This window comes from Schistocerca nitens, chromosome 2 (genome assembly GCF_023898315.1).
Source record: "Schistocerca nitens isolate TAMUIC-IGC-003100 chromosome 2, iqSchNite1.1, whole genome shotgun sequence".
Classification (NCBI taxonomy): Eukaryota; Metazoa; Arthropoda; class Insecta; order Orthoptera; family Acrididae; genus Schistocerca; species Schistocerca nitens.
In genome coordinates, this window is record NC_064615.1 from 833,674,305 (window position 1) to 833,687,853 (window position 13,549).

The 13,549-nt window shown below is 42.6% G+C and overlaps 1 protein-coding gene across 1 annotated transcript in view; it reads left to right on the plus strand.

Moving 5' to 3' along the window:
• LOC126235371 (peroxidase-like) overlaps positions 1-13,549 on the plus strand; it is a 184,284-nt gene that overhangs the window by 14,023 nt on the left and 156,712 nt on the right. Inside the window, exon 2 of the mRNA XM_049944093.1 lies at positions 3,594-3,683. Within this exon, the coding sequence (XP_049800050.1) occupies positions 3,594-3,683 (90 nt within the window). The remainder of the gene's footprint in view (positions 1-3,593; positions 3,684-13,549) is intronic.

Below are 13,549 nucleotides of genomic sequence, written 5' to 3' on the forward strand. Positions count from 1 at the left end.
CACTGTTGTACAGACATAAAATTATGACGCACGATGTAGCACAAACGCCACAACCTGCATTGTACTCTGTCGTCAGATAAATTATAAATCGCCTTCTATCCTTTATACAGAGCAGGCAACCCTCCAAATTCTACGTTAAGGTATGGATATCAGCACTTTGTTATGAACTTGTCCTTCAACCCACACTACCCTTCAGCCACTTTCCACAGATGCTCACTACAGTAGCACACAAACAAGCGACCATTTACACTATTTCCTAAATGCCCATTCCCAGGCATTCGGTCATGGCACCGTGCGCTTTGTCTAAGGCGCTAATGTCAGTGGATTTCCCCATTTCCAGCACGATCGTCACTAGAATGATTACCCACTCATCTCCACTTACATGCAGGGGGCGGCAGAAACAACTCTTGAACTTTAAACGTAAATACCACAACAATGCGAAATGAGATTCTCAAATTTAACACTCAGTTTGAAAGAGTTGTGTTTGCTATTTATGTCGCATACATTGTGGCACCACAGCAGCAAGAAGAGAGGCATTGGAGAACACTTGCACTGCCTCGTCAGTAGTCAGTCGTTGGCATGGTGTGGAGTGAACATCGAGGTTTCGTAGCAGAGACTTCTTCAAAAACGCTGATTCTGGTACTGGACCACAGCGTTTATTTCATAGATACTTTAGGCTAGGTCGACACAAGAAAGTTCCTGATAGGTAGATATTCTGTTGTCGGACAGTAATTTAAGAAGAACGGGTTTGAATGTTTAAATGAATCCATCTTTTTGTAGGCCTCATAGTCTCTGACACCGGAGAACATCCATGCGTAGAAGCATGCCCGTGAGTTATCTCCACAACGTTTGGACTGTGCGCAAGCAATTGCTATGATGTTCTCAGATTGCACCCTAAGGAGAATTTTACAGACAGAGATGAAGTGCCATCTGTGCAAATGGGGACTGTGCAGGAACTCAGTGAAAGTGATTGGGCCAGACACAAAGCTTGTTGTGAGCCTATGACGGAAAGTGCTGCAGCCGACACCAGACTCGTAGGTCAATAAACAAATTTTTCGGTACTGGTCTGCAAGCATATCCTTGATAAATCCTTGAGCACCCTCTCCACAGCGAACGTGTTACTGTTTGGTGCGCTGTTGCTGATTTCGGAATTGTAGGCCAATATTTGTTAGAAGAGGACGACGCAGTTGTGACTGTAAAAGAGGCTACGCAGTTTCCTACACCCGATACTCAATGACCTAGGGAAACTTGCTGCGTGTTTCAACAAGATGCTTCCACTGCACACGCATACAGAGTATCGACCGGCATTCTCAGAAAAATGTTTCCAGAGCAGCTGATCTCCTTACGGATTTATGTTCCCTGACCAGCCCATTTCCCCCAGTCTCGCATCTTGTGAATTGCTTGTTTGGGGATACCCTGAAAGCGGGCCTCTTCTATCGTAAGCCACGAACAATACTAGACCTGAAAGCTGCTGTCCATCACAAAATAGAGGCAATATCGAAAGAAATGAATAGGAAGAAACGTTCGTCAATTGGGTGATATCAAATCTAGAGCGTAGTGTATGCGGTAGGACGGTCATTATTTGGATGATATCATTTTAAAAACGTAGTGTGTGTGTGTGTGTGTGTGTGTGTGTGTGTGTGTGATGTAAATGGCAAGCTCTATTCTTTCAAACTGCGAATTCAATTTGTGAATGTCGTTTTGCATTGTTGTGTTATTTCAGTTCAAAATTCTGGAGTTACGAGGGGCATTTGAAAAGTCCGTGCAAAAATAAAAACTACTTAACTGTGTGGGGTAAACCTTTTTTATTTTTCGACATAGTCTCCTTTTAGACTTATACACTTCGTCCAACGCTGTTCTAATTTGTTGATCCCTTCCGAATAATAGGAATTGTCCAAGTCTGCAAAATAGCTATTAGTCGCTGCAATCACCTTCTCGTTTGAATAAAATCTTTGTCCCGCCTGCCATTTCTTCAAATTGAGGAACAAATAGTAGTCTAAGGGAGCCAAGTCTGGAGAATAGGTGGGGATGTGAAACGAGTTGAAATCCTATTTCCATTAATTTTGCGACCACAACTGCTGAGGGTTGTGCTGGTACACTGTCGTGGGGGTAAATGACTTTTTTTCTGTCCAATCGCCGGCGTTTTTCTTGCAGCTCCTTACTCAGACGGTCCAATGACGATGAATAGTACGCACCTGTGATAGTTTTACCCTTTTCCAGATAGTCGCTTAGGATTATCCCTTGCGAATCCCAAAAGACAGTCGCCATAACCTTTCCGGCCGAAGGACTGGTCTTCGCCTTTTTTGGTGCAGATTCCCTCTTGGTAACCCATTGTTTAGATTGTTGTTTGGTCTCAGGAGTATAGTAATGTATCCATGTTTCATCCACAGTGACGAAACAAGGCTTAAAGTCCTGCGGATTCTTCGTGAACAGCTTCAAACCATCCTTGCAAGACTTCACACGATTCCGGTTTTTGTCAAGCATGAGCAATCGCGGAACCCATCTTGCGGATAGCTTTCTCGTGTCCAAATGTTATGCAAAATATTATGTACTCGTTCATTCGAGATGCCCACTACACTACGAATCTCACACACCTTAACGCTTCTGTCATCCGTCACCGTATCATGGATTTTATCAATGATTTCTGGAGTAGTAACCTCCACAGGGCATCCAGAACGATCAGCATCAGTTCTGCCCATATGACCACTGCGAAAATTTTGAAACTACTTATAAACTGTTCTAATCGAACGTGCAGAGTCACCGTAATGTTTATCAATCTTCTCTTTAGTCTCCTGAGGCATTTTGCCTTTCATAAAGTAATGTTTAATCGCCACACGAAACTCTTCTTCGTCCATTTTTTAACAGTCACTCGACTTCCTTGATTCACACGAATGCCAAACACGAAGAAATAGACCAATGTGGCTGAAACTTGGTGTGCGTTCTTTCCAAAGTTGCTACTAACTAAATATGACCTGGATACACGTCGGTGGTGCCATCTCTCGGAGTTTGCACGGACTTTTCAAACGTTCCTTGTATTTCTGGCGCACCATCTACTTTCCTTAATGCATCACGTGCCTACAACTCTAAAAGACAGCATTCAATCTCGCTTGCTGTGGGCGTGATATTTTGACTCATCAGTGTATTTTGGGACTGGTAGTGACATCTTACCGATCTGGTCTGTTACGCCAGTAAATGTTTCCTAGAACATACTCAAGAATGACTGGTTGAAAGGTCGTACAACAGACAACGATACTTGAGAGAGCTGGCGAAAATTTTATGCTGTATTGTAATGCACGATCTGAAAGTTTCATTCAGCACTTTGTACAACTGCTAAGAGTCAAAGTCGCTGCTACAAGGTGTAAGTAGTTTATGCAAATGACAGCCACATATTCATTCTTTAGTTCTCTATTCCAAATTATTTGTTTCACAAATTTTAATCTAAAGACTTGGGTTACCTTGTGTGCTAAGTCACTTAACCAAATAAGATATATGAGTCCGTCGTAACTATGTGAATAGTGTACGTGATACAGCCCTTCGCTCCAGCACTGCATCTGAAAAGGCAACTAAACAGCTGCCATCGTGTTGTGTTGTAGGTCCATAGTGCTGTTGGCTGCATATCTGCTGAACTTGGCTGTCGCTGGACCTGAGTGCCTGCTGTTGCTGCCGCCTGATGCCACTGGACGGTGAGTACCAAAGCTTAGCTTCGTTCACCACTCACTCCCATTGTGGTGTAACACTGTTATTGAGAACGTGTGAAGCACTCTCTAATCAGGCCGTCTGCGTGCTTCCAAGGACGTCACACGTCTAGCATAGCAACAGTTACACGTTGGTCTGTTCTTCTGTTCAAAAATACTCCTCGCACTCTACCGCTTTGCCACCGTTTCCATGGTGTTCATTACCAACGACTGACATTTTGCCATTTGTATTTCATCATGACTTTCTAATGTTCTCTGCTCAGAGTCAGACGAACAATTTTTGTATCCTCAATATCTATTAACAGCTTCTGTTCTGCGTCACGTTTCCTTAATGTGCTCATTCCTGTGTCAGAAGGGTATTGCCATGTTCAGGAAAGTTAATATGCAATATGCACAGATCGTAATCACAAGTAAATATAAAAGAAATATACCTAAATTAATGTTATTGGTGTTAATAACGTTTCTTTAAACTGAAATAAAATCACGAGTGTGACTGGAGGCGGTTGTTGTTTATCTAACGAAAGTATTACAGTCACGGAAGAAACGCTGGCAACTATGGACAAAATTGAATTATTTTAAATGTTTCTGTGATTCAAGAGATGAGTCGGAAATACAATGCCTGATTAGTGTCACATAAGATGTACGAAGGCTTTCAAGGTGCAAAGTAAGGGAAGGCGCCAGCAAATGACGATGATTCAATAAAAATAATAGTAGCGGGCAATGAGTTCGCGTTGACACTTAGACTGGAATTCGTAGATTGCGATAAAGCTTTCGAGTCAGTTTGAACACAATTTTCTAAAATCGCTTGAAAAACAAGATTACAACTGCCACTAGACTTGATCAAGAATGTGAGCAATACAGAATTGAAAGATTCTATATCACCAAAATTGTTCTCACCAGTTCTAGAGGCAGGAAATGCTTCAACTGGGTAAATAAAGGATGAATATGTGTTAATGGATCGTATCTAAACCACTTTCATTTTTCGGATGACACTGTACTGGTTGTCCAGGATACGATCTATTACCACTTATTCCTTCTTTATTTTCCCAACTCAAGAATTTACTTTCTCTAGGAGTGCTGAGAATAATACGGGTAATTTGGAATCTCCTTTAGAGTCCCTCTTTCAGTTCTGTTTCTCACCACTACAGATCACACCTCTATTGCGACTGGCCACTTCCTGGTACATTTAACATGTGCTGGACAGTGTTGTAGTCTGGCTCACATAGTGTCGAGAAAAGACCAAATGAAAGGTATACACACTTCTTGGACACCACTGTGAATCTCTCTTTCACCTTAGGATGCAGCAATGAAACTATGGTTGGGCCTAATATAACAAATGAGTAAGTGTTTCTTCCGACTTTAAAGTTGTGTTAGTTATAATCAAGCTATGGAGTGGTCTTAGATCTCAGAGCATTCTGTGTCTTAGAAAGCTTGGGTAAGAAATATGATGCATATGTTGAAGCCAAGGACCGATGAATGCATATGTTGAAGCCAAGGACCGATGAAGACAATGTGACTTTCTAGGATGGTCGTCACAACTGCAGACGCCTCTCTGTCGACATTTTACTAGATGTAGATGAGTTGTGTAAGGGAAGTGTATTCTTCGAGGTGTTTTGTATCGTCTGAAGGTGATACCAATAATGATATGAAGTTGGGAAATAAATTAATCAGTTGCCAGATCTTGTTGCTAGCAGATGTCTCCCATTAAAAGACATCAATCCAACAGCGATTAATAAGGATATTGCATCACTGCAAGTCATCACAGCACATATGGTATATGTAGCAGCAGTATATTTGATGCTGGAGTCCTTAGTGGATACACTAACGACAACTGCAGGATATTTCCGTTGTGGTGATACAGGTATTAAGGGGAGATAGAGAAAGAAAAATATTTAGATTTTAGATCAGGAATCCTAGTATAGAAACGATTAACTAGAAACTTAAAAAGCCAATGGAGTTATGAGATAATTCAACCGTTACGAATCCTCACGCAAGAGGAGGGTCCATCTCGTGGCCAGTTCTTTCACCTGAACTGTTCTGCATCTATATCTGTATGAGTAATCTGCATGACCCCGGCTTTTGTGATTAGTGAGTTCGATAAATTAACGCCGGATGGGGATCTCTCTCTCTCTCTCTCTCTCTCTCTCTCTCTCTCTCTCTCTCTCTCTCACGCACACACATACACACACACACACACACACACACACACACACACACCATGTGAAGTGTCACTGTGATACCCTGGACTCGCACTGGTGAACAAGGCAATTCAAATACGTGCCACAATGCGACTTAAACCAATGAGCCAAAATATCAGTGATTCTTCAAATGGTTCAAATGGCTCTGAACACTTTGGGACTTAACATCTGAGGTCATCAGTCCCCTAGAACTTAGAACTACTTAAACCTAACTAAACTAAGGACATCACACACATCCATGCCTGAGGCAGGATTCGAAACTGTGACCGTAGCAGTCGCGCGGTTCCCGACTGAAGCGCCTAGAACCGCTCGGGCAGCGCGGCTGGCTCAGTGATTCTGTGTGGCATGGATTCTACAAGTCCTTGAAGATCTCCGGAGGTACGTGGAACCGGATGTCGATGCACACATTACACAGTTCCAGTAAATTTGTGAGCTCAGTGTTGGTGTCCCATAGACTCCAAAGTGTGTTCCACTGAGTTCAGAACAGGTGAATTTGGTGGTCAATACATACCGTTAATTCACTGTCCAGCCGCTCAAACTACTGTTTCTCGATTCTGGCGTTGTGACATAGACAACTTGCGATGCTTTTTCTAGCTTTAGTGACTAATGTGCCTTCTTGTAGTGCGTCTGGTCACTGTCAGTACTTACGACAGTTTCATTTGTTGTTCCTCGTTTTCCGTCACTAAAAAGAAAGCCAGTAAGACGCTACGGTTTCCACGCATTTTAGAGAGCACCACCATCATTATCGCTCTAACAACGATTTCTATCATTCGTCGTCGGTTCTTTCTGTATGTATTGATTACCGGAGTAGCTACTGTCGAGCTACGCTACCAATTATACGCGGAAAATGAGCAACAGTCGTTCATTAAAACCCAAATACTGGCTTCCTCGTCTCACAGTGTGGTGGATTCTTTCTTTCGGATCGGCCGGAGTGGCCGTGCGGTTCTAGGCGCTACAGTCTGGAGCCGAGCGACCGCTACGGTCGCAGGTTCGAATCCTGCCTCGGGCATGGATGTGTGTGATGTCCTTAGGTTAGTTAGGTTTAATTAGTTCTAAGTTCTAGGCGACTGATGACCTCAGAAGTTAAGTCGCATAGTGCTCAGAGCCATTTGAACCTTTCTTTCGGAATAACAAATCGCTCGGCCACTGGGGATCCACTCTCGCTTTTGAGGCCATCTGACCCGCAGCCGCCGAACGACTGCGTAATAAACACGCCTACACCCGTGTTTTCGATTCTCCACACCAAATGCGGCTTGGCTACAATACGTTCTGTTCCTGCCTTTGAAATTTACATAAATCAACCAAAGGCAAACGTATAGATTCCCACACAGTAGCTCTGCCTGCACAATACAGCACCGTTAACAGCGTACTCCTACTTAGAATGGCACCAGTGGCGAAAATTCAACTGACACAGCAGAAACTGTCAGATCAATGCAACACATATACAATACAGTAAATATAATCATAACTAATGTCTCTACTGCAAGTTCCCAGTGTAACAATATTCAAATAATATGGAATTAAAGTTTTTACTGTTCGTTTTAATATTGCAACATGCCCACAGTTACTGTATGAAACCTTAACGAGAAGATAAGTCATCGGCTGAAGGTATGGAAAAGCAAAGTGGACATCATCAACACCTTAATTTGAGGACAGAAGATAGTGACTGAACTTTCACCACACTGGCACTATTTCGAAATTACAAAAGTTTAATACCTGTTTATTCTACACGTGTAGCACCTGTAGGACGTCCTTCAGTGCGCTGCAAATGTATTGTATGGAATTGTGTGAGGTCTAAGAACCTCGACATGGACAGTAATATGGCCGTGCGGTTCTAGGCGCTTCAGTCTGGAACCGCGTGACCGCTATGGTAGCAGGTTCGAATCCTGCCTCGGGCATGGATGTGTGTGATGTCCTTAGGTTAGTTAGGTTTAAGTAATTCTAAGTTCTAGCGGACTGATGACCACAGATGTTAAGTCCCATAGTGCTCAGAGCCGTTTTGTTTTTGACAGTAATATAGAATTCTAACACTTCTCCCAAAATACATTTGGTGGATGATTTTCGAAATAATAGGTAATGGACAGACAGGTCATAGTCTCTGTTTTAATTCCAATCTACTTACTGTGCAAGCTGGAACAATGGCTAAGGCACTGGATTTGCATCTGGAAGGGGTGGCGTCAAATATCCGTCTGGCCATCCAGATTTATATGAATAAGTGGTGTTTGTTCTTTCGGACTTGTCCCTGACATACAGTCGCTATACAGAGCAGGTCAATGAAGCAGGCCGACAACAATTCAACACAACATACCTGTTGGCAGGCCAATGTTGTTTCCACACAAAACACCTGTTGTGCAGGACAGCCTATACGCCAGGGACTAAAAAAAAAAAGTTTTTAAGTTTTTACCAATATCTCTTCTCCTATCGGATCTAGGAGGTTATAAAATCTACACAGCTGCTACTCATGAGGCCTGCTGTTTCTGTGTCAAATTTGGCTGAAATCGATTTAGGGTTTTGGGAGCAAATCCTGGACATTGACATATACAGACACACCCTCTGCTTTATATATACAACAGATGACAAAATAATTGTACGAGGGTAAGCCCAAAAGTAAGGTCTCCTATTTTTTTTATAAGTACATAGACCTGTTTAATTCTACAATGGTTTACATCAGTTTACAGCTTGAACATTTAGCTATTTTTCGACATAATTACCATTTCTGTCGATGTATTTTTGTAGAAGCTGTGGCAGTTTTTGTATGCGAATGTCATACCAGCTCGTCGCCATGTTGTTCAGAAAGTTATGAACCTCTTCTTTCACCTTATCGTCGGAGCTGAATCGCTTTCCGGCCAAATGTTCTTTTAACCTAGGAAACAGGTAATAGTCACTGGGTGCCAAGTCAGGGCTATAGGGTGGGTGGGTGATTATGTTCTACTGAAACTGTTGCAGGAGAGCAACGGTTTGCCGAGTAATGTGTGGGAGAGCGTTGTCATGGAGAATGTGTGCGCCCTTGCTCAACATTCCTCTTCTCCGGTTCTAAATTGCGCGTTTGAGTTTTTTCAGAGTCTCACAGTACCTGTCAGCGTTAATTGTGGTCCCAGCGATTCAGCTCCGATGACGAGGTGAAAGAAGAGGTTCATGACTTTCTGAACAACATGGCGGCGAGCTGGTATGACACGAGCATACAAAAACTGCCACAGCGTCTACAAAAATGCATCGACAGAAATTGTGATTATGTCGAAAATAGCTAAATGTTCAAGCTGTAAACTGATGTAGACCATTGTAGAGATAAACAGGTCTATGTACTTATAAAAAAAATAGGAGATCTTACTTTTGGGATTACCCTCGTACTTGCTTGTACCATTTTTAATTAATGACAAATAAAAGAATAATGTGCTCCAGCTGCAAGAAAGTAAATACAGTACTTTACGTTGTTTTATTTCCATAAATACACTGCCTGGCAAAAATTGTGAAACACCCGCATGGGGTTAAGGAAACGAAATATAACTCCATTGATGTGATGTTATTTCACTGATCACAAAATCAAGTCATATTTACAATAAACTCGGCAGTATGAGCCCACTTACCAGAATCACAATGCACTGGCCTGTATGCGTGCACTGATTGGTTTGGAAGGGTGTTATAAAGCCGTTTTATTCTCTCCTGAAGCTAGCTGGCGCACAGCTGTTGTAACTGGTTCTCGATGTACGGGAAACTGGCAGTGGGGAGAGTTGATATCAGAGCTGGTTCTGTGTGAGTGCTTTCAGGGACAGATCTGTTGATCTGTTGTCCACAAGATAACCTTAATATCATGCAGACAGCTGATAGAGACACATGCCATGTGTGGATAAGCTCTATCCTCTTGAAAAATAGCACAACGATTATGCCGAATGAGAGGTAACACATGAGGACGCAGGAAGTCCGTGATGCACCATTGTGCCTTCAGAGTTTCCTCAACCACTACCAGCCGTGACTGGAAGTCATACCTGGTGGCATCCACACCAAGACGCCAGGAGTAATACCGCTGTGCCTGTTCAAAACACTGTAAGAATTGGACCTCTCTCCTGGTCGCTGCCATACTCGCTGACAATGGTCATCGGGGGTAGTGCACAACCATGATTCATCGCTGAACACAACGCGATGCCATTCATCAGCAGTTCATGCTTCCGAGTCACAGCACTAGTCCAAACAAAGCTGTTTGTGTTGTGGTGTTAATGGTAGCCTACGCAGTGGACAGTAATTGCCTAGCCCAGCTGCTGTTGGTCTCCTCTGACCAATAGAGCGGAATGACGCATACTGCTGCAACGAGCCCATTACTTCTTCTCGGACGCTGGCGCAGATGTGAAGGGTTATCACACGATTCAACCAGCTGGCCAAATGGGGACCCACAATGAGGCCTCATTCAAACTCTGCCAGGTGCCGATAACGCTGTCTCATATGAGTACGCAGTATCTCTATGTCCTTCGCAGTGATCGCTGTTAACGGCCCTTATATACCCTACCAGTTCAGACAACAACACTAATGCACTCTAATAGCCGTTCCACCTGTCACAGAAAATTGCATCTCTAATCTTTTACATTCCTGTCAATGGTGTGTACGTGCACGAAGTTAACACTGACGTCCAACCATTTGGGTGCTTAAATTTTTGTCAGGCAGTGTAGATCTGTACGGATCACAGATAGTTGATTTTAATTACCCTTTAAAAGCACAATAATGAAACAATTAATATCGTTTCATCACACACTACGATCCAAAAGAAACTTCGACATGCGCATTGTATTACTAACTACCTCTGTCTCATTCTCCTAGCTTTTAAGATATTACTTGGAGGCAAAAGGAACATTATGAAGCACACTTTTTATGGGAGTGCTACTGCGCATTTCATTGATTGGGTGATAACAGCAATGATTCCCACTGACTGTCTTCGCTTGTGACAATGAACAAAATCATACACGACTTCTCACCAGATGTTTAGTCGCTAGGAACAAAGTGTCTTACATGACGGCTAACACGTAGTAGCCCATTCTCCCTGCAAAATTCGCTTCGTCCATACTTCTGATTGGCCATTTCGAATTATTTGTCTCGCCAACTGAGTTACTTTGTAACAACTTTTGTTGCTAAAGGGAACACGCATGCACCCTTCGCGAAACAATTAAGTGTGAATTACAGGGTTATCTTGTAAAATCATGTGGAAAATTCTTTCCTAAAAGCATTCCTGGTACCGGTCATCTCCGGTCTTGTTTGCCAGCTCTCTTCACCGGGCTTTTATTTTGGAAATGTTCCAAGCCTGTAGGAAAAAGCAAGCGCTGGCTGCCCATCCGGTCTATCAAGACGCCTTAATGCCACTAGGGGGCCGTCCCGAGGAGATGTTCACGCATATCTGTTTGTGTCTTCAGATCTACGTAAACTGGCAATACTTACCAGACCTTTCACATTACGTCCAGATGACGATGTTGGTGTCCAACAGAGTCTCTAATAATGTCGGACATGCCCATTACCAGCTCCACATAAAGGGTGCTTGCCAAGATGAAGCCATCTCTACCTGGAAGCCTCAGTTGATCATTGGACATACTTAATGCTCCTTTTCAGTCGGTACAAGTCTGAACACTTGAAAGAGATTGCGCTATTTCACTTGTGTGTGATACTATTCGCTGACTTCGAAGGTGTTGATTGTTGTTGAGCATATTTCACACGATACAAAAGCGAGTGAACAAGCTATCACATATCGTAGATTTGCAACAAACCTTGTTTCTAAAACAGCCAATACGAGTACAACATACAAAAGCAGAAGAGCCTACTTGCTAGTATAACACTTGAGGTGCGATGGTAAGGAAGTTGTTACCAGGAAGGGCCATTCGTTCACTCGCTCTTTGTTCGTTTAAAAGTGGCTGAAGGTAGCACGGTGGCGAAGCCTGTTTGATCATAGTGACAGAGTCGTCTGTGTACTTGCCGACTCCACAGCTGACGCAGAAGTTTATTGTTTGAAATGATTAGCATGTGTTTTTGTTTCTTTCTTGATCATTATATTCTCCCCACTTGTAAGGAGTGGTAAAATTTTGGGGCTGTGAAGATCCAGATCACTTTGGCAAAGGAAATATTGGGTCGGGCCAGCCTGTTATAGGGTTGTGGATGGATGTAATCCGCATGTGCGGCCATATTATTGTTCTTCGGCCATATAGTATTAAAATTTAGTTTTTGCGACGGTTAAAGGATTAAAGTAATAGGTTTAAAAACAAAAAAAAATTCCTTTTGACGTTTTGCTGTAAAACACAGATGACGATGGTATGACTGGTGCTGAGACGATGACAATGACCTATATGGCAAGTCAATCGAGGTCAGCTGCCATTAGATGCTGCGTGGGTAGGAAGGAAGACAGGGTGGAACGGTGACGGGATATCGGACAATGCAGATGAAAGGGTCACATTTCTGAGTGAATAGGGATGATGTTGGGCTGGGATCTGAGGTATGTACATAGAGCTCAGAGTGGGAAGGAGCGAGGGTGGTTTAAAAGGTTGGGAGAGGTATTGTGGCCTTGATCAAAGGGGAGGACATAGAAAAGGAGGGCTGTAGTTGGTGGGAATTTAGGGGTCGCAAAGAGGAAATTACCTTCGTGTTGGATGTAAAGGGTTTAAATGCATCTAATTTTTGCCTTGTCCCGTTTCATTGATACATTAACATGACGTTATCCCGTCTCATCGGAAGAGGTATGTACGTAGACACGCTGGTATCGTTGGTGTACTGATTTGTACAACTCTTGTACAACGCTGTCGTTGGTTGCTCTTTCATTTCAGGCTGCTGTAAATCTGTTCGTGAAATCGCTACATGCTATTGGCTTAAGTAACACAATGCAAAAGTAATCGACTGCATTTATATGCGACAAACTTGTTTTTGTGATGTCGCGGATAAGCACAGAAAATTTCTTACTTTTACTTGGCATTCTGATTGAAAACGGAACCTAGTTGCTTCTGGAGGGGTTTCACGCGTCTGCCCACGTGGGCTGGAATATCCGTACATTCTATTACCATCCATGATCACATTACAAACTAAACATTCCGCTCATTTTCATTCTTTAACATCATCATGTTGTAATGTGACCTATTTCTTTTGTAATTATTTTTGAATTTCGATGTTGATTAATGGGTTTAATCTACGTCTCCTTATTCTGTAACAGGAGTGCTTTTCTAATAGAGCAAATTATTAACAAATCTGGTGCCTATTTTTTCGAATATTCCTTTGGTTTTTTTTGCCCCCTCAACCATGTGCGTATGTAAACTCACAGTCTGCAACAGGCCAAACTATGATTCCATACCCTGTTTAATTGCACCGAGACTCACAAATATCTTTAATATTTCTCAACGCCACGATTGTTATTGTATTTTACATGATTTTCAGCATTTTTAGGCAAGCAGTAAATGCACCAACGCAGCCAGCATGCGCTGCAGTTCTGCTCTCCTCAATGGTCAGAGAAAAGCTCGTTTTGCGTGCAGAGTCAGTGCTTTTGTATTTAAGTAAAGTTCAGAGTTGTTTCAGATCATACAAGTTGCATAAACATATACATTGCACGGACAATTCCCTATAAGGCGATATCACTTTCAATAAGAGTTCATAATCTTTGCAGGTTCACTTATGCCTTTCGTAGTACTAATTAATCGTTTCCTT